The sequence below is a fragment of the Pseudophryne corroboree genome, assembly GCF_028390025.1.
Source record: "Pseudophryne corroboree isolate aPseCor3 chromosome 3 unlocalized genomic scaffold, aPseCor3.hap2 SUPER_3_unloc_49, whole genome shotgun sequence".
Classification (NCBI taxonomy): Eukaryota; Metazoa; Chordata; class Amphibia; order Anura; family Myobatrachidae; genus Pseudophryne; species Pseudophryne corroboree.
In genome coordinates this window covers 495,485-514,235 of record NW_026967540.1, presented here as the reverse complement: position 1 = coordinate 514,235, position 18,751 = coordinate 495,485, and the positions used below count along the sequence as shown (strand labels likewise).

Sequence of the window (18,751 nt, the reverse complement as noted above, 5' to 3'; positions counted from 1 at the left end):
TTTTCAAACTGAGGGATGTGAAGGGGGAGGAGCCGGCTGTGCAGACAATGCTAATTTTTAGATTGTGCCACACCTCCGGTTGCAAGCTTCACATCCCTACTGTATAAGACTCCAGTGTCCCCTAGTGGATGAAAGAGAAAGGAGGTTTACTTCTTTCTTTCCCGACCGCTCTTCTATGCAGAAGGGAAATATCTGCTGTTTATTGAGAGATGCTCCCTGTAAGGAATATAGAAATTTGCCACTTGTAGCTGAACTTGCAAAAGACCCCTCCCAATTTACATCAGTTAAATTAAAGTCTCCCATGATTATGACTTCTCCCTTTAAAGCCATTTTAGTGATGTCCAACAATAGATTCCTGTCCAAATCCTGCCCCTGGCCAGGTGGTCTACAGATCACCCCAATGCGAATAATGTCCTTTTCCACGGTTTCTGTGGTGACCCAAAGGGCCTCAGATTTGTCTTCAATGTTTTGTATTAATTGAAGTAGCATTTATGCTTTTTCCCCCACATACATTGCTACCCTTCCTCCTATACTGACCATTCTATCCTTCCTAAATAAATTGTATCCTGGTATAGCTATGGCCCAGTCATGATTCTCATTGCACCATGACTCTGTAATTGCCACAATATCCAGGTTATCCCTGGTTATTATCACAATTAGCTCTGGAATTTTGTCTCCTAAGCTCCTAGCATTTGCACACATAGCTTTAAGAATTATGTCTGTGCATCTGTTATTAGTAGCCATGTCCAGACAGTACAAAATAAATGACAAGTTTAAAGTTGAAATTACCTGTTTGGTGATGTTGCTCAGTATTTGGTATTTGTTTTTTTAACTAATCAGGAATCACACTCTGTCCTTTACACCACGACTACACCTCGCTAAATGTAAAGATATAGTAAACCTGACCACAAATGGCCAAATAGGTGTACTATATACAAGGAATTATTTAATACCTGCATCATCTAACAAAATGAAGGTTATTTAATAAAAGGTTGCTAAACTGAGAAATTTAGATCCCATACAAATTAGACGCTCCACAAAAAAACACAATACTACTTATATATGATCCCTAAATATAAACTTCTGCTTGTTACTTTTAATAACACTATAGTGATGTTTGTAATAACTCTCTTCATGTGATGTTTGTCATGGATAACCTTGTGTTATAAATACCCAACTGAGAACAGGGCTGATGGCGGAGGAGGGTGTAGAATAAAAGATTGCTGTAGTGACTGAGCAATGAGAATATGTGACTTCTGTAATAAGTGTTTATTACTCACCTGTGCTGATATCTGTAGGGATCTCCTCCTCCTTACACTGCTGATCACCCCTCACATACGTCTCCTCTTCTCCCCCTGTATCTTCTGCCTTCATATCAGTCACATACGTCTCTTCTTCTCCCTCTGTATCTTCTGCCTTCATATCAGTCACATACGTCTCTTCTTCTCCCTCTATATCTTCTGTCTTCATATCAGTCACATACGTCTCTTCTTCTCCCTCTATATCTTCTGCCTTCATATCAGTCACATACGTCTCTTCTTCTCCCTCTATATCTTCTTCCTTTATATCAGTCACATACGTCTCTTCTTCTCCCTCTATATCTTCTGCCTTCATATCAGTCACATACGTCTCTTCTTCTCCCTCTATATCTTCTTCCTTTATATCAGTCACATACGTCTCTTCTTCTCCCTCTATATCTTCTGCCTTCATATCAGTCACATACGTCTCTTCTTCTCCCTCTAGATCTTCTGCCTTTATATCAGTCACATACGTCTCTTCTTCTCCCTCTATATCTTCTGTCTTCATATCAGTCACATACGTCTCTTCTTCTCCCTCTATATCTTCTGATTTCATATCAATCACATAGGTCTCTTCTTCTCCCTCTATATCTTCTGCCTTTATACAAGAAAGACGTTCTACCTAAATAACCCAAAAAATACAATGGCATTTGCATATTGTTTGATTAAATTGAGGTGAAACAGTATAATATTAATGTATTATATGCACACAGCTTCTCTGAACATCATATAGTGACAATCACTTTGGTGTATTGGATGAGACCCTAAATCCCACCTACCTGATCCTCCTGTGGGATCCTGTGATTCTCCTCTGTACAGTCCTGGGAATACAGAGGACGGGGACATCTCTCTGGGGTATCTCTGTTACTGGGTCCATCTGTAGGAGACACACAGTGACTGAGTACAGTGTATATATGTGATTATCAGATGATGTGTGTAAATAGGGGGCCCCCATACCTGCTCTCCCATGTACAATACATGACAGTCTCCTCTTACCCAGTGATGTGAGGGGCCGGTGATTCTCCATCATCACGTCCTTGTACAGACCCCTGTGCTCCTCTATATACTCCCCCTCCTGCATGGAGACATAGTGACATCCTGACACCTAATAGACACCTGACACATACAGTGATAGTTATCACACAGACACGTCCCCTGGTGTTACTGTATAATGTCTCATTCCCAGCAGTCACCTCTCCAGTCATCACCCAGACACACCCCCAGGTGTTACTGTATAATGCCCCATTCCCAGCAGTCACCTCTCCGATCATCACCCAGACCACATTCCCCGGTGTTACTGTATAATGCCCCATTCCCAGCAGTCACCTCTCCAGTCATCACCCAGACACCCCCCCCCCCCGGTGTTACTGTATAATGCCCCATTCCCAGCAGTCACCTCTCCAATCATCACCCAGACACATCCCCCGGTGTTACTGTATAATGTCCCATTCCCAGCAGTCACCTCTCCAGTCATCACCCAGACACGTCCCCTGGTGTTACTGTATAATGCCCCATTCCCAGCAGTCACCTCTCCAGTCATCACCCAGACACATCCCCTGGTGTTACTGTATAATGCCCCATTCCCAGCAGTCACCTCTCCAGTTATCACCCAGACATGTCCCCCGGTGTTACTGTATAATAACCCCATTCCCGGCAGTCACCTCTCCAGTCACCACCCAGATACATCCCCTGATGTTACTGTATAATGCCCCATTCCCAGCAGTCACCTCACCAGTCATCACCCAGACACATCCCCCGGTGTTACTGTATAATGCCCCATTCCCAGCAGTCACCTCTCCAGTCATCACCCAGACACATCCCCCGGTGCTACTGTACTCCCAAGTCTCCTCAGACCCCAGTCATGTTCCTGTATTATTACTATAGATAGAAGTGACGTTATTGTGACGCTCCCAGATCCCCTCACCTCGCCAGTAATGTCCCTGTATTATTACTATAGATATGTGATGTCACTGTGACATTCCCAGATCCTATCACCTCCCAGTCATGTCCCTGTATTATTACTATAGATATAAGTGATGTCACTGTGACAGTCCCAGATCTCCTCACCTCCCCAGTCATGTCCCTGTATTATTACTATAGATATAAGTGATGTCACTGTGACGCTCCCAGATCCCCTCACCTCCCCAGTCTTGTCCCTGTATTATTACTATAGATAGAAGTGACGTTATTGTGACGCTCCCAGATCCCCTCACCTCCCCAGTCATGTCCCTGTATTATTACTGTAGTACTCTAGTAATTTGAAGGCCTTGGGACACTATGAGGGGGCAAATCAATTAATGAATGTGTAGATCTATAAGGTAATAGAGATGCTGCCAACTGATGTATACCATATATGTGATAATAACTTGGATCTTTCTAGTGATCCAATAATGTATAGTGTGTTTATGCATGTTATTATTCTGTGCCTGCTGAAGGTGAGGGGACTCTGGTAAGCGCGCAGTGCGTAACGGAGATCGTGGAGAAGCTTCCAGTGTAGCGGCGGTTTTGTTGGTTGGCTGACTAAGGGGAGAGAAAAAGGCTGAAATAACTGTTTAAGGTGGCCTATAACTTCTTACATATTAAAACTAGTATACTTACCGGTGGAACTGTCTCCGTATCTGTGGAAGAGCCTGAAATCACAAAGGAAAGGTACGATAGGTAAATGTGCATAGTCCTATCTGGCTACATCACATACTAATGTTATAGGCGACCACTACAGGGGTAGGGTATTTCTTAAGCGATTAGAGTATTGGGCTCTAAATAGCTTGGGTGGAGGCACATTGCACATATACACTGTACCCCCAGGTAAAAGAGGGGTTACATTACTATAGATATGTGATGTCACTGTGACGCTCCCAGTTCCCCTCACCAGTCATGTCCCTGTATTATTACTATAGATATAAGTGACGTCACTGTGACACTCCAAGGTCCCCTCACCTCGCCAGTCATGTCCCTGTATTATTACTATGGATATAAGTGACGTCACTGTGACACTCCCAGTTCCCCTCACCTCACCAGTCATGTCCCTGTATTATTACTATAGATATAAGTGACGTCTCCCAGTTCCCCTCACCTCGCCAGTCATGTCCCTGTATTATTACTATAAATATAAGTGACGTCTCCCAGTTCCCCTCACCTCCCCAGTCATGGCCCTGTATTATTACTACAGATATGTGATGTTACTGTGACATTCCCAGATCCCCTCACCTCCCCAGTCATGTCTCTGTATTATTACTATATATATAAGTGATGTCACTGTGACATTCCTAGATCCCCTCACCTCCTCAGTCATGTCCCTGTATTATTACTATAGATATGTGACGTCACTGTGACGATCTCAGATACCGTCACCTCCCCAGTCATGTTCCTGTATTATTACTAGAGATATAAGTGATGTCACTGTTACACTCCCAGATCCCCTCTCCTCCCCAGTCATGTTCCTGTATTATAACTATAGATATAAGTGATGTCACTGTGACACTCCCAGATCCCCTCACCTCCCCAGTCATGTCCCTGTATTATTACTATAGACATAAGTGATGTCACTGTGACGCTCCCAGATCCCCTCACCTCCCCAGTCATGTCCCTGTATTAGTACTATAGATATAAGTGATGTCACTGTGACGCTCCCAGATCCCCTCACCTCCCCAGTCATGTCCCGGTATTATTACGATAGATATAAGTGATGTCACTGTGACGCTCCCAGGTGTGTGATATACATTTGCTTCATACTGAGCAGTATTTTCAATCCCCACAATTACATATAATAAAATTAATAATAACAATAATAACAATAATAATAATAACGACACTAAAGGCTGCACCCCAGTATAAAAATAATAACGGATGTCTTTAAAAGCAGGACGCCTCAGGCCATTCCTCCAGTATTGTAGGACATCACCACCACTCCCAATGTATAATAATAATACCAGGACACCACAAGCTGCTGTTCCTGTATAATAATAACAACCGTACACAAAAACCTGCTCCCCCTGTAAAACACTAATAACAACAGGACACCACAGGCCGCTCCCTCTGTATAATAATAATAATAATAACAACAACAGGACACCATAGGCCGCTCCCCCTGTATAATAATAATAACAGGACACCACTGGCCGCTCTCCCTGTATAATAATAACAACAACAACAACAACAGGACACCACAGGCTGCTCCCCCTGTATAATAACAATAACAGGACACCACAGGCTGCTCCCTCTGTATAATAATAACAACAACAACAACAGGACACCACAGGCCGCTCCCTCTGTATAATAATAACAACAGGACACCATAGGCTGCTACCCCTGTATAATAATAACAACATGACAACACAGGCTGCTCCCCATGTATAGTAATAATAACAGGACACCACAGGCTACTCACCCTGTATAATAATAATAATAATAATAATAATATCAGGACACCACAGGCTGCTCACCCTGTATAGTAATAATAACAGGACACCACAAGCTGCTCCCCCTGTATAATAATAATAACAGGACATCACAGGCTGCTCCCCCTGTATAATAATAATAACAGGACACCACAGGCTGCTCCACCTGTATAATAATAATAACAACAGGACACCACAGGCTACTCCCCCTGTATAGTAAGACGCCATTACCTGATCTCCACGGACACTGGGAGGCTGCAACAGTCGATGAAAATTCACTTCCTGTATGTGGAACGCAAAGTCCGGAAGTAAGGTGGAACGCACAGTCCGGAAGTAGGGCATGATTGGCACAGGCTGCTTACTGGTTACTGGCCCCTCCCCTCCTTCACCCCGCCCACAGCCCTGCCCTCTGTAACGATTATTACTATACATGTCCTCAGTGCAGTAGGCCGGCGGCCATTTTCTTGTAGACCAGTCCGGCAGCAGCAATAGGTTCCCTGGCCGTGTAGTGACGTCAGGAGCGGCGGCCATTTTCCCCTGGTCTGAGCTCCTCCTTCCTTCTATCATTCCCACAAGGCAGCAGGAGCAGAGAGCAGCCATTGCTGTGTCTGGCAGCAGGTAATGATATTATTATTATTATTATTATTATTCTATAGGCTGAGCAGCTCTGGTGTCAGGTTCTGTACTACAGGGGGAGCAGCCTCTGGTGCCTTGTTATAGTGCAGCTGGAGCAGCCTCTGGTGCTGCATTATCCCTGTACAGGTGGCTGACACTCTAGTGTCCTATTACCGTAATACAGGTGGCGCAGACCCCGCCGTTACCCTAATACAGGTGGCGCAGACCCCGCCGTTACCGTAATACAGGTGGCGCATATCCCGCCGTTACTGTAATACAGGTGGCGCAGACCCCGCCGTTACTGTAATGCAGGTGGCACAGACCCCGCCGTTACTGTAATACAGGTGGCGCAAACCCGGCCGTTACCATAATACAGGTGGCGCAGACCCCGCCGTTACCGTAATACAGGTGGCGCAGAGCCCGCCGTTACCGTAATACAGGTGGTGCAGGCCCCGCCGTTACCGTAATACAGGTGGCGCAGACCCCGCCGTTACCGCAATACAGGTGGCGCAGACCCCGCCGTTACCGTAATACAGGTGGCGCAGGCCCCGTCGTTACCGTAATGCAGGTGGAGCAGACCCCGCCGTTACCGTAATACAGGTGGCGCAGACCCCGCCGTTACCGTAATACAGGTGGAGCAGACCCCGCCGTTACTGTAATACAGGTGGCGCAGACCCCGCCGTTACCGTAATTCTATACATATAATGGCATTGTACTATACAGGGGAGCGCTATGTGTTGTCCTACTCTACAGGGGGAGCGACCTGTGTTGCCCTTTTATACAGGTGGAGGTGCCTGTGGTGTCTTGTTACTATTATTATATAGGGTGAGCGGCATGTATTGTCTTTCTATACAGAAGGGGTGGCCTGTGTTGTCATAATATACAGGGGTAGCATCCTGTGCTGTCATAGTAATACAGGAGGAGCGTCCTGTGTTATCATTATATACAGGGGGAGCGGCCTGTGTTGTCATAATATACAGGGGTAGCGTCCTGTACTGTCATAATATACAGGGGTAGCATCCTGTGTTATCATTATATACAAGGGGAGCGGCCTGTGTTGTCATAATATACTAGGGTAGCTTTCTTTGCTGTCATAGTATACAGGTGTAGTATCCTGTGCTGTCATTATATACAGGGGGAGCGGCCTGTGTTGTCATAATATACAGGAGTAGCATCCTGTGCTGTCATAGTATACAGGGGGAGCGGCCTGTGTTGTCATAATATACAGGGGTAGCATCCTGTGCTGTCATAGTATACAGGGGGAGTGGCCTTTGTTGTCATAATACACAGGGGGAGCGACCTGTGTTGTCATAATGTACAGGGGTAGCTTCCTTTGCTGTCATAGTATACAGGGGTAGCATCCTGTGCTGTCATAGTATACAGGGGGAGTGGCCTGTGTTGTCATAGTGTACAGGGGTAGCATCCTGTGCTGTCATAGTATACAGGGGGAGTGGCCTGTGTTGTCATAATATACAGGGGTAGCATCCAGTGCTGTCATAGTATACAGGGGGAGCGACCTGTGTTGTCATAATATACAGGGGTAGCGGCCTGGGTTGTCATAATATACAGGGGGAGCGGCCTGTGTTGTCATAATATACAGGGGGAGCGGCCTGTGCTGTCATAGTATACAGGAGGAGCGGCCTGTGTTGTCATAATATACAGGGGGAGCGTCCTGTGCTGTCATAGTATACAGGGGAAGTGTCCTGTGTTGTCATAATATACAGGGGTAGCATCCTGTGTTGTCATAGTATACAGGTGTAACATCCTGTGCTGTCATAGTATACAGAAGGAGTGTCCTATGTTGTCATAATATACAGGGGGAGCGTCCTGTGCTGTCATAGTATACAGGGGGAGCAGCCTGTGTTGTCATAATATACAGGGGTAACATCCTGTGCTGTCATAGTATACAGGGGGAGTGTCCTGTGTTGCCGTAATATACAAGAGGAGCGGCCTGTGTTGTCATAATATGCAGGGGTAGCATCAGTGGTCGAAGTGGAAATTTTTAAATGGGGGTATGCAAAAGTCAAGGACTCAATCATGCGCTCGCTCGCGCTCCAGAAAAGGGGGCGTGGTCACTTAAAAGGGAGCATGTCTAGTGTAGTAGAACCCCTTATATTATCTAGTACTGGTGCCCCTTTCACCTTATAGCACACGGTACGAGCTGAAATTCACATTGTACTGAATGAGCTGAAATTGTGACAGCAGGGACAGCAAGAGTGACGATAGGGAGAGAGAGTGACGACAGGGAGAGAGAGTGACGACAGTGACAGCAGAGAGAAAGAGAGTGACAGCAGGGAGAGAGTGACAGTAACGACAGGGAGAGAGGGTGACAGCAGGGGAACATAACCTGACTCATTTGTCCTGGCGGCGGCGGTGAGCTAGCACGGCACTCTACACAACCGCCGACCGCCGAGCAGGGACGGGAGCAACATGTGCAGCAGGATGGCCATTTCCCTCGCCTCCTGCTGCACTTTCATTTCCGGGTCAGTGGAAGAAGTGGCGGTATACCATACCGCTGTATACCGCCCCACTTCAACCACTGGGTAGCATCCTGTGTTGTCATAGTATACAAGGGGAGCAGCCTGTGTTGTCATAATATACAGGAGGAGCGCCTGTGTTGTCATAATATACAGGGTAAGCGGCCTGTATTGTCATAATATACAGGGGTAGCATCCTGTGCTGTCATAATATACAGGGTGAGCGGCCTGTGTTGTCATAATATACAGGGGTAGCATCCTGTGCTGTCATAGTATACAGGAGGAGCGTCCTGTGTTATCATTATATACAGGGGGAGCGGCCTGTGTTGTCATAATATACAGGGGTAGAGTCCTGTACTGTCATAATATACAGGGGTAGCATCCTGTGTTATCATTATATACAAGGGGAGCGGCCTGTGTTGTCATAATATACAAGGGTAGCTTTCTTTGCTGTCATAGTATACAGGTGTATCCTGTGCTGTCATTATATACAGGGGGAGCGGCCTGTGTTGTCATAATATACAGGAGTAGCATCCTGTGCTGTCATAGTATACAGGGGAAGCGGCCTGTGTTGTCATAATATACAGGGGTAGCATCCTGTGCTGTCATAGTATACAGGGGGAGTGGCCTTTGTTGTCATAATACACAGGGGGAGCGACCTGTGTTGTCATAATATACAGGGGTAGCTTCCTTTGCTGTCATAGTATACAGGGGTAGCATCCTGTGCTGTCATAGTATACAGGGGGAGTGGCCTGTGTTGTCATAGTGTACAGGGGTAGCATCCTGTGCTGTCATAGAATACAGGGGGAGTGGCCTGTGTTGTCATAGTGTACAGGGGTAGCATCCTGTGCTGTCATAGTTTACAGGGGGAGTGGCCTGTGTTGTCATAATATACAGGGGTAGCATCCAGTGCTGTCATAGTATACAGGGGGAGCGACCTGTGTTGTCATAATATACAGGGGTAGCGGCCTGGGTTGTCATAATATACAGGGGGAGCGGCCTGTGTTGTCATAATATACAGGGGGGAGCGGCCTGTGCTGTCATAGTATACAGGAGGAGCGGCCTGTGTTGTCATAATATACAGGGGGAGCGTCCTGTGCTGTCATAGTATACAGGGGAAGTGTCCTGTGTTGTCATAATATACAGGGGTAGCATCCTGTGTTGTCATAGTATACAGGTGTAACATCCTGTGCTGTCATAGTATACAGAAGGAGTGTCCTATGTTGTCATAATATACAGGGGGAGCGTCCTGTGCTGTCATAGTATACAGGGGGAGCAGCCTGTGTTGTCATAATATACAGGGGTAACATCCTGTGCTGTCATAGTATATAGGGGCAGTGTCCTGTGTTGCCGTAATATACAAGAGGAGCGGCCTGTGTTGTCATAATATACAGGGGTAGCATCAGTGGTCGAAGTGGAAATTTTTAAATGGGGGTATGCAAAAGTCAAGGACTCAATCATGCGCGCGCTCGCGCTCCAGAAAAGGGGGCGTGGTCACTTAAAAGGGAGCATGTCTAGTGTAGTAGAACCCCTTATATTATCTAGTACTGGTGCCCCTTTCACCTTATAGCACACGGTACAAGCCGAAATTCACATTGTACTGAATGAGCTGAAATTGTGACAGCAGGGACAGCAAGAGTGACGATAGGGAGAGAGAGTGACGACAGGGAGAGAGAGTGACGACAGTGACAGCAGAGAGAAAGAGAGTGACAGCAGGGAGAGAGTGACAGTAACGACAGGGAGAGAGGGTGACAGCAGGGGAACATAACCTGACTCATTTGTCCTGGCGGCGGCGGTGAGCTAGCACGGCACTCTACACAGCCGCCGAGCAGGGACGGGAGCAACATGTGCAGCAGGATGGCCATTTCCCTCGCCTCCTGCTGCGCTTTCATTTCCGGGTCAGTGGAAGAAGTGGCGGTATACCATACCGCTGTATACCGCCCCACTTCAACCACTGGGTAGCATCCTGTGTTGTCATAGTATACAAGGGGAGCAGCCTGTGTTGTCATAATATACAGGAGGAGCGGCCTGTGTTGTCATAATATACAGGGTAAGCGGCCTGTGTTGTCATAATATACAGGGGTAGCATCCTGTGCTGTCATAATATACAGGGTGAGCGGCCTGTGTTGTCATAATATACAGGGGTAGCATCCTGTGCTGTCATAGTATACAGGGGAAGCAGCCTGTGCTGTCATAATATACAGGGGTAGCATCCTGTGTTGTCATAATACACAGGGGGAGTGGACTGTGTTGTCATAATTGACGGGAGGAACGGCCTGTGGCATCCTACTCTACAGGGGGAGCGGCCTGTGTTATAATATTTACTTCCTTTCGTTCCTCACACTCACTGCTTGACCCATTCCAGTCTGAGTTCCGTCCACTCCACTGAAACTGCCCTTACAAAAGTCTGCAATGACCTCCATGCTGCTAAATCCTACTCTCTACTTATTCTTCTTGATCTCTCTGCTGCTTTTGACACTGTGGACCACCCTCCTACTGCAAATCCTTCACTACATTGGTCTGCGTGATACTGCCCTCTCCTGGCTGTCCTACCTCTCTGACCAGTCCTTCTCTGTCTCGTCTCATGACTCCACCTCCCCCTCACTTCCACTAACTGTAGGTGTCCCCCAAGGTTCTGTCCTTGGACCTCATCTTTTCTCTAACGTCCTAGTGGATGCTGGGGACTCCGTAAGGACCATGGGGAATAGACGGGCTCCGCAGGAGACATGGGCACTTTAAGAAAGAATTTAGATTCTGGTGTGCTCTGGCTCCTCCCTCTATGTCCCTCCTCCAGACCTCAGTTTGAATCTGTGCCCGGACGAGCTGGGTGCTACTTAGTGAGCTTGCTATAAGAAAGTATTTTGTTAGGTTTTTTATTTTCAGAGAGATTTGCTGGCAACAGACTCCCTGCATCGTGGGACTGAGGGGAGAGAAGCATACCTACTCACTGAAGATAGGTCCTGCTTCTTAGGCTACTGGACACCATTAGCTCCAGAGGGATCGTACACAGGATCTCACCCTTTGTCGTCCGATCCCGGAGCCGCGCCGCCGCCCCCCTCGCAGAGCCGGAAGACAGAAGCAGGGTGAAAGAAGCAAGAAGACTTCGAAATCGGCGGCAGAAGACTCCAGTCTTCATATGAGGTAGCGCACAGAACTGCAGCTGTGCGCCATTGCTCCCACACTACACCCACATACTCCGGTCACTGCAAGGGTGCAGGGCGCGGGGGGGGGCGCCCTGGGCAGCAATTAGAGACCTCTTTGGCAAAAGTTTGCATAATATACAGTTGGGCACTGTATATATGCATGAGCCCCCGCCAAAATTGTACATGAAAGCGGGACAGAAGCCCGCCGTCGAGGGGGCGGGGCTTCTTCCTCAGCACTCACCAGCGCCATGTTTTTTCTCCACAGCACCGCTGAGAGGAAGCTCCCCAGTCTCTCCCCTGCAGTTACACGGTAGAAGAGGGTAAAAAGAGAGGGGGGGCACATAATTAGGCGCAAAAATCAATATAAACAGCAGCTACTGGGTTAACATTAAGTTACTGTGTTATTCCTGGGTTAATAGCGCTGGGGTGTGTGCTGGCATACTCTCTCTCTGTCTCTCCAAAGGGCCTTATGGGGGAATTGTCTTCAGATGAGCATTCCCTGAGTGTGCGGTGTGTCGGTACGTGTGTGTCGACATGTCTGAGGTAAGAGGCTCCCATAAGGAGGAGATGGAGCAAATATGTGTGTGTGAGAGGGTGTCTCCGTCGACAACGCCGACACCTGTTTGGATATGTGTAATTAAGTGCTAAGGTGAATTTATTGCACAAAAGATTAGAGAACAGACAGGGAATCTACCCATGTCTGTCCCTATGTCGCAGAGACCTTCAGAGTCTCTCAATGCTCACTATCCAAAATAATAGACACTGATATCGACACGGAGTCTGACTCCAGTGTCGACTACGATAATGCAAAGTTACAGCCAGAATGGCAGAAAAGTATTCAATATATGTTTATTGTAATAAAAGATGATTTGCATATCACTGATGACTCATCTGTCCCTGACACGAGGGTACACATGTTTAAGGGGAAGAAAGCTGAGGTAAATTTCCCTCCTCTCATGAGGAAAAAGAGCGGGAATCTCCTGACGTGAGACTGCAGCTTCCCACAAAGAATTCTCGGGCAATATCCTTTCCCCACTAGGGCCAGGATACGATGGGAATCTTCCTCTAGGGTGTCACAAAAGGCAGCCCTGAGGTTACAGCTATTCTCAGGGATCCTGCAGATACCGTGCACATTCTAGTATACTACTCAGACCGGCGATTGTGTCGGCATGGGTTTATAGCGCTGTGGCAGCGTGGACAGGTACCTTATCAGCAGAGATTGAGACCCTAGTATGTATATAGATATATATATATATATATATATATATATTAAAGATGCTGTCTTAAGAGATATGTATATATAAAGCATGCCCATAGAGACATGAGTATACTGGGTCCTAGAGTCAAAGCTATGTCGATTTCTGCTTGACGGGTCCTGCACAATATGCAATGGACAGATGATGCCGACTTAAGAGGCATATGGAAGGCTGAGGATTGTGTGGAGAAGGGTTCTCGGACCTGGTCTCCACAGCTATAGCTGGTAATTCTGATGTTTTGCCTTATATCCCTGCACAGCCTAGAAAAGCACGACATTATCAAATGCAGCCTTTCGAATAGAGACAAGAAAGTCCGAGGTGCGTCCTTTCTTGCCAGAGGCGGGGGAAGAGAAAAGAAGCTGCACAACACAGCTAGCTCCCAGGAACAGAAGTCCTCCCCGGCCTCTACAAAAATCCACCGCATGTCGCTGGGGCTCCACAGGCGGAGCTAGGCCCGATGGGGGCACGCCTTCGAAAGTTCAGCCACAAGTGGGTTCACTCCCTGTTAGATCCCTGGGCAATAGATATTGTGTCTCAGGGATACAAGCTGGACTTTGAGAGGATGCCCCCTCACCGACGGCCCTGCCGGCTTCCCCCCACGAGAGGGAAACAGTGTTAACTGCAATTCACAAATAGTATCTTCAGCAGGTGGTGGTCAAGGTTCCCCTCCTTCAACAAGGAGGGGGTTATTATTTGACCATGTTGTAGTCCCGAAACCAGACGGTTCGGTCAGACCCATATTGAATTTAAAATCCCTGAACATATACCTGAAAAGGTGCAAGTTCAAGATGGAATCGCTAAGAGCGGTCGTTGTAAGCCTGAAAGGTGACTCGGGACATAAAGAATGCATACCTTCAGGTCCCTATTTATCTACCTCATCAGGCGTACCTCCTCAGAATTGTGGTACGGGATTGTCATTACCAATTTCAGACGTTGCTGTTTGGTCGCTCCACGGCCTGGAGAATATTCACCAAGGTAATGGCGGAAATGATGGTGCTTCTGCGGAAGCAAGGTGTCACTATTATCACGTATTTGGACGATCTCCTCATAAAAGCGAGATCAAGAGAGCAGTTGCTGAACAGCGTATCACTTTCTCTGGAAGTATAACGGCAACGCGGCTGGAGTCTATATATTCCAAAGTCGCAGTTGGTTTCTACAGCTCATCTGCCTCTCCTAGGCATGATCCTAGACACAGACCAGAAAAGGGTTTATCTTCCGATAGAGGGAGCTCAGGAGCTCGTGACACTGGTCAGGAATCTATTAAAACTGAAACAGGTGTTAGTGCATCACTGCTCTCGAGTCCTGGGAAGGATGGTGGCATCATAAGAGGCCATTCCCTTCGGCAGGTTCCATGCGAGGACCTTCCAGTGGGACTTACTGGACAAGTGGTCCGGATCACATCTTCAGATGCATCGGTTAATCACCCTATCCCCCAGGGCCAGGGTCTCTCTCCTGTGGTGGCTGTAGAGTGCAGATTCGGCATTCAGGACTGGGTCCTGGTGACCACGGATGCAAACCTCCGAGGGGGGGGGGGGGGGGGGGGGCAGTCACACAGGTAAGATATTTCCAAGGGCTGTGGTCAAGTCAGGAGACTTGCCTTCACATCAATATCCTGGATCTAAGGGCCATATACAACGCCCTACGTCAAGCGGAGTCCCTGCTTCGCGACCAACCGGTTATGATTCAGTCAGACAATATCACCGCAGTGGCTCATGTAAACCGCCAAGGCGGCACAAGGAGCAGGGTGGCGATGGTAGAAGCCACCAGAATTCTTCGCTGGGTGGAGAATCACGTACGCGCACTGTCAGCAGTGTTCATTCCGGGAGTGGACAACTGGGAAGCAGACTTCCTCGGCAGGCACGACCTCCACGCGGGAGAGTGGGGACTTCATCAAGAAGTCTTCACGCTGATTGCAAGTCGGTGGGAACTGCCACAGGTGGACATGATGGCATCCAGCCTCAACAAAAAGCTGCAGAGATATTGCGCCAGGTCAAGAGACCCTCAGTCGATAGCTGTGGTCGCACTGGTGACACTGTGGGTGTTCCCGTCGGTCTATGTATTTCCTCCTCTTCCTCTCATACCCAAGGTGCTGAGAATTATAAGGAAAAGTCGAGTGAGAACAATACTCTTTGTTCCGGATGGGCCAAGAAGGACTTGGTATCCAGATCTGCAAGAGATGCTCACAGAGGACCCATGGCCTCTGCCTCTAAGACAGGACTTGTTGCAACAGGGGCCCTGTCTGTTCCAAGACTTACCGCGGCTGCGTTTGACAGCATGGCGGTTGAACGCCGGCTCCTAACAGAAAAATGCATTCCGGATAAAGTCATTCCTACGCTGATCAAGGCTAGGAAGGACGTGACAGCGAAACATTATCACCGTATATGGCGAAAATATGTTGCTTGGTGTGAGGCTAGGAAGGCCCCCGCGGAGGAATTCCAGCTGGGCAGTTTCCTTCACTTCCTGCAGTCAGGAGTGTCTTGGGCCTGAAATTGGGTTCCATTAAGGTCCAGTTTTCGGCCCTGTCTATTTTCTTTAAAAAAAGAACTGGCTTCTCTGCCTGAAGTTCAGACATTTGTAAAGGGAGTGCTGCATATTCAGCCACCTTTTGTGCCACCAGTGGCACCTTGGGATCTTAACGTGGTGTTGAGTTTCCTAAAGTTACATTGGTTTGAACCACTTAAAACCGTGGAGTTAAAATATCTCACGTGGAAGGTGGTCTTGCTATTAGCCTTGGCTTCGGCTAGGCGTGTGTCAGAATTAGCGGCTTTGTCACATAAAAGCCCCTATCTGGTTTTCCATATGGACAGAGCGGAATTGCAGACACGTTCACAATTCCTGCCAAAAGTGGTGTCATCTTTTTATATAAACCAACCTATTGTGGTGCCTGTGGCTACTCGTGACTTGGAGGATTCCGAGTTACTTGACGTAGTCCGGGCTTTGAAGGTTTATGTAGCCAGAACGGCTAGAGTCAGGAAAACTGAGTCGCTGTTTATCCTGTATGCATCCAACAAGCTGGGTGCTCCTGCTTCAAAGCAAACTATTGCTCGCTGGATCTGTAACACGATTCAGCAGGCTCATTCTGCGGCTGGATTGCCGATGCCAAAATCGGTAAAAGCCCATTCCACAAGGAAGGTGGGCTCTTCTTGGGCGGCTGCCCGAGGGGTCTCGGCATTACAGCTGTGCCGAGCGGCTACTTGGTCAGGGGCAAACACTTTTGCAAAGTTCTACAAGTTTGATATCCTGGCTGAGGAGGACCTGGAGTTCTCTCATTCGGTGCTGCAAAGTCATCCGCACTCTCCCGCCTGTTTGGGAGCTTTGGTATAATCCCCATGGTCCTTACGGAGTCCCCAGCATCCACTAGGACGTTAGAGAAAATAAGATTTTACTTACCGGTAAATCTATTTCTTGTAGTCAGTAGTGGATGCTGGGCGCCCGTCCCAAGTGCGGACTTCTTCTGCAATGCTTGTATATTGTTATTGCTTACATAAGGGTTATGTTATAGTTGCATCAGGGTTGATCTGATGCTCTATTGTTGTTCATACTGTTAACTGGGTAAGTTTATCACAAGTGATACGGTATGATTGGTGTGGCTGGATGAGTCTTGCCCTGGATTCCAAAATCCTTTCCTTGTACTGTCAGCTCTTCCGGGCACAGTTTCTCTAACTGAGGTCTGGAGGAGGGACATAGAGGGAGGAGCCAGTGCACACTCAGAATCCAAAGCTTTCTTAAAGTGCCCATGTCTCCTGCGGAGCCCGTCTATTCCCCATGGTCCTCACGGAGTCCCCAGCATCCACTACGGACTACGAGAAATAGATTTACCGCTAAGTAAAATCTTATTTTCGCAAGGTTACACAGTAGTGAAGAAGATATCCGGTGAGTGTGAGACACCGAGCAGCCATCCCCGTGTGTCAGGAAGAAGAAAGACCCAGAGCCTCATCTCGGTGCCTCCACCTCACTCACTGACACATGACACATTGACCAGAAGATCCTGGAACTCACCAACAAGATCATTCAGCTGCTGACTGGAGAGGTGACTGCTGGGAATGGGACATTATACAGTAACACCAGGGGACGTGTCTGGGTGATGACTGGAGAGGTGACTGCTGGGAATGGGGCATTATACAGTAACACCAGGGGACGTGTCTGGGTGGTGACTGGAGAGGTGACTGCTGGGAATGGGGCATTATACAGTAACACCAGGGGACGTGTCTGGGTGATGACTGTATCACTGTGTGTGTCAGGTTCCTATAAGGTGTCAGGATGTCACTGTCTATGTCTCCATGCAGGAGGGGGAGTATATAGAGGAACACAGGGGTCTATACAAGGACGTGATGATGGAGAATCACTGGCCCCTCACATCACTGGGTAAGAGGAGACTGTCATGTATTGTACAGGGGAGAGCAGGTATGGGGGCCCTATATACACACATCATCTGATAATCACATATATACACTGTACTCAGTCACTGTGTGTCTCCTACAGATGGGCCCAGTAACAGAGATACCCCAGAGAGATGTCTCCGTCCTCTGTATTCCCAGTATTGTACAGAGGAGAACCACAGGACCCCACAGGAGGATCAGGTAGGTGGGATTTAGGGTCTCACCCATATACTAAAGTGACTGTCACTATATGATCTGTAGAGAAGATGTGTGTCTTATACACTGATGTTATACTGTTTCACCTCAGTTTAATCTGACTGTATGCAAATATTATAATAGTGTTTGTTTGTTTTTTAGGTAGAACGTCTGTCTGATATTAAAATAGAAGGTACAGAGGTAGAAGAAGAGACGTATGTGACTGATATGAAGGCAGAAGATATAGAGGGAGAAGAAGAGACGTATATGACTGATATAAAGGCAGAAGATATAGAGGGAGAAGAAGAGACGTATGTGACTGATATAAAGGGAGAAGATATAGAGGGAGAAGAAGAGACGTATGTGACTTATATAAAGGCAGAAGATATAGAGGGAGAAGAAGAGACGTATGTGACTGATATAAAGGCAGAAGATATAGAGGGAGAAGAAGAGACGTATGTGACTGATATAAAGGCAGAAGATATAGAGGGAGAAGAAGAGACGTATGTGACTGATATAAAGGCAGAAGATACAGAAGGAGAAGAAGAGACGTATGTGACTGATATAAATGCAGAAGATACAGAGGGAGAAGAAGAGACGTATGTGACTGATATAAAGGCAGAAGATAAAGAGGGAGAAGAAGAGACGTATGTGACTGATATAAAGGTAGAAGATATAGAGGGAGAAGAAGAGACGTATGTGACTGATATGAAGGCAGAAGATATAGAGGGAGAAGAAGAGACGTATGTGAGGGGTGATCAGCTGTGTAAGGAGGAGGAGATCCCTACAGATATCAGCACAGGTGAGTAATAAACACTTATTACAGAAGTCACATATTCTCATTGCTCAGTCACTACAGCAATCTCTTATCCTACACCCTCCTCTGCCATCAGCCCTGTTCTCAGTTGGGTGTTTCTAACACAAGGCTATCCATGACAAATACCACATGTAGAGAGTTTTCTCATACGTCCTAGAGGATGCTGGGGACGCT

At 47.4% G+C, this 18,751-nt stretch overlaps 2 protein-coding genes across 2 annotated transcripts in view; one reads left to right on the top strand and one right to left on the bottom strand.

Annotated features, from left to right (window-relative positions):
• The window catches only part of LOC134984310 (uncharacterized), a 280,342-nt gene extending 274,340 nt beyond the window's left edge, over positions 1 to 6,002 (bottom strand). The window contains exons 1-5 of the mRNA XM_063949923.1: positions 5,927 to 6,002; positions 3,897 to 3,928; positions 2,295 to 2,373; positions 2,078 to 2,175; positions 1,281 to 1,920 (exon numbers count right to left, since the gene is read on the bottom strand). Coding sequence (XP_063805993.1) covers positions 1,281 to 1,920; positions 2,078 to 2,175; positions 2,295 to 2,328 — 772 coding nt within the window. The 5' untranslated portion in view covers positions 2,329 to 2,373; positions 3,897 to 3,928; positions 5,927 to 6,002. The remainder of the gene's footprint in view (positions 1 to 1,280; positions 1,921 to 2,077; positions 2,176 to 2,294; positions 2,374 to 3,896; positions 3,929 to 5,926) is intronic.
• A 240-nt stretch (positions 6,003 to 6,242) lies between these two features.
• Positions 6,243 to 18,751, top strand: part of LOC134984315 (zinc finger protein 605-like) — a 124,251-nt gene continuing 111,742 nt past the window's right edge. Inside the window, exons 1-5 of the mRNA XM_063949928.1 lie at positions 6,243 to 6,313; positions 17,033 to 17,216; positions 17,473 to 17,551; positions 17,669 to 17,770; positions 17,927 to 18,562. Of these exons, the coding sequence (XP_063805998.1) occupies positions 17,518 to 17,551; positions 17,669 to 17,770; positions 17,927 to 18,562 (772 nt within the window). The 5' untranslated portion in view covers positions 6,243 to 6,313; positions 17,033 to 17,216; positions 17,473 to 17,517. The remainder of the gene's footprint in view (positions 6,314 to 17,032; positions 17,217 to 17,472; positions 17,552 to 17,668; positions 17,771 to 17,926; positions 18,563 to 18,751) is intronic.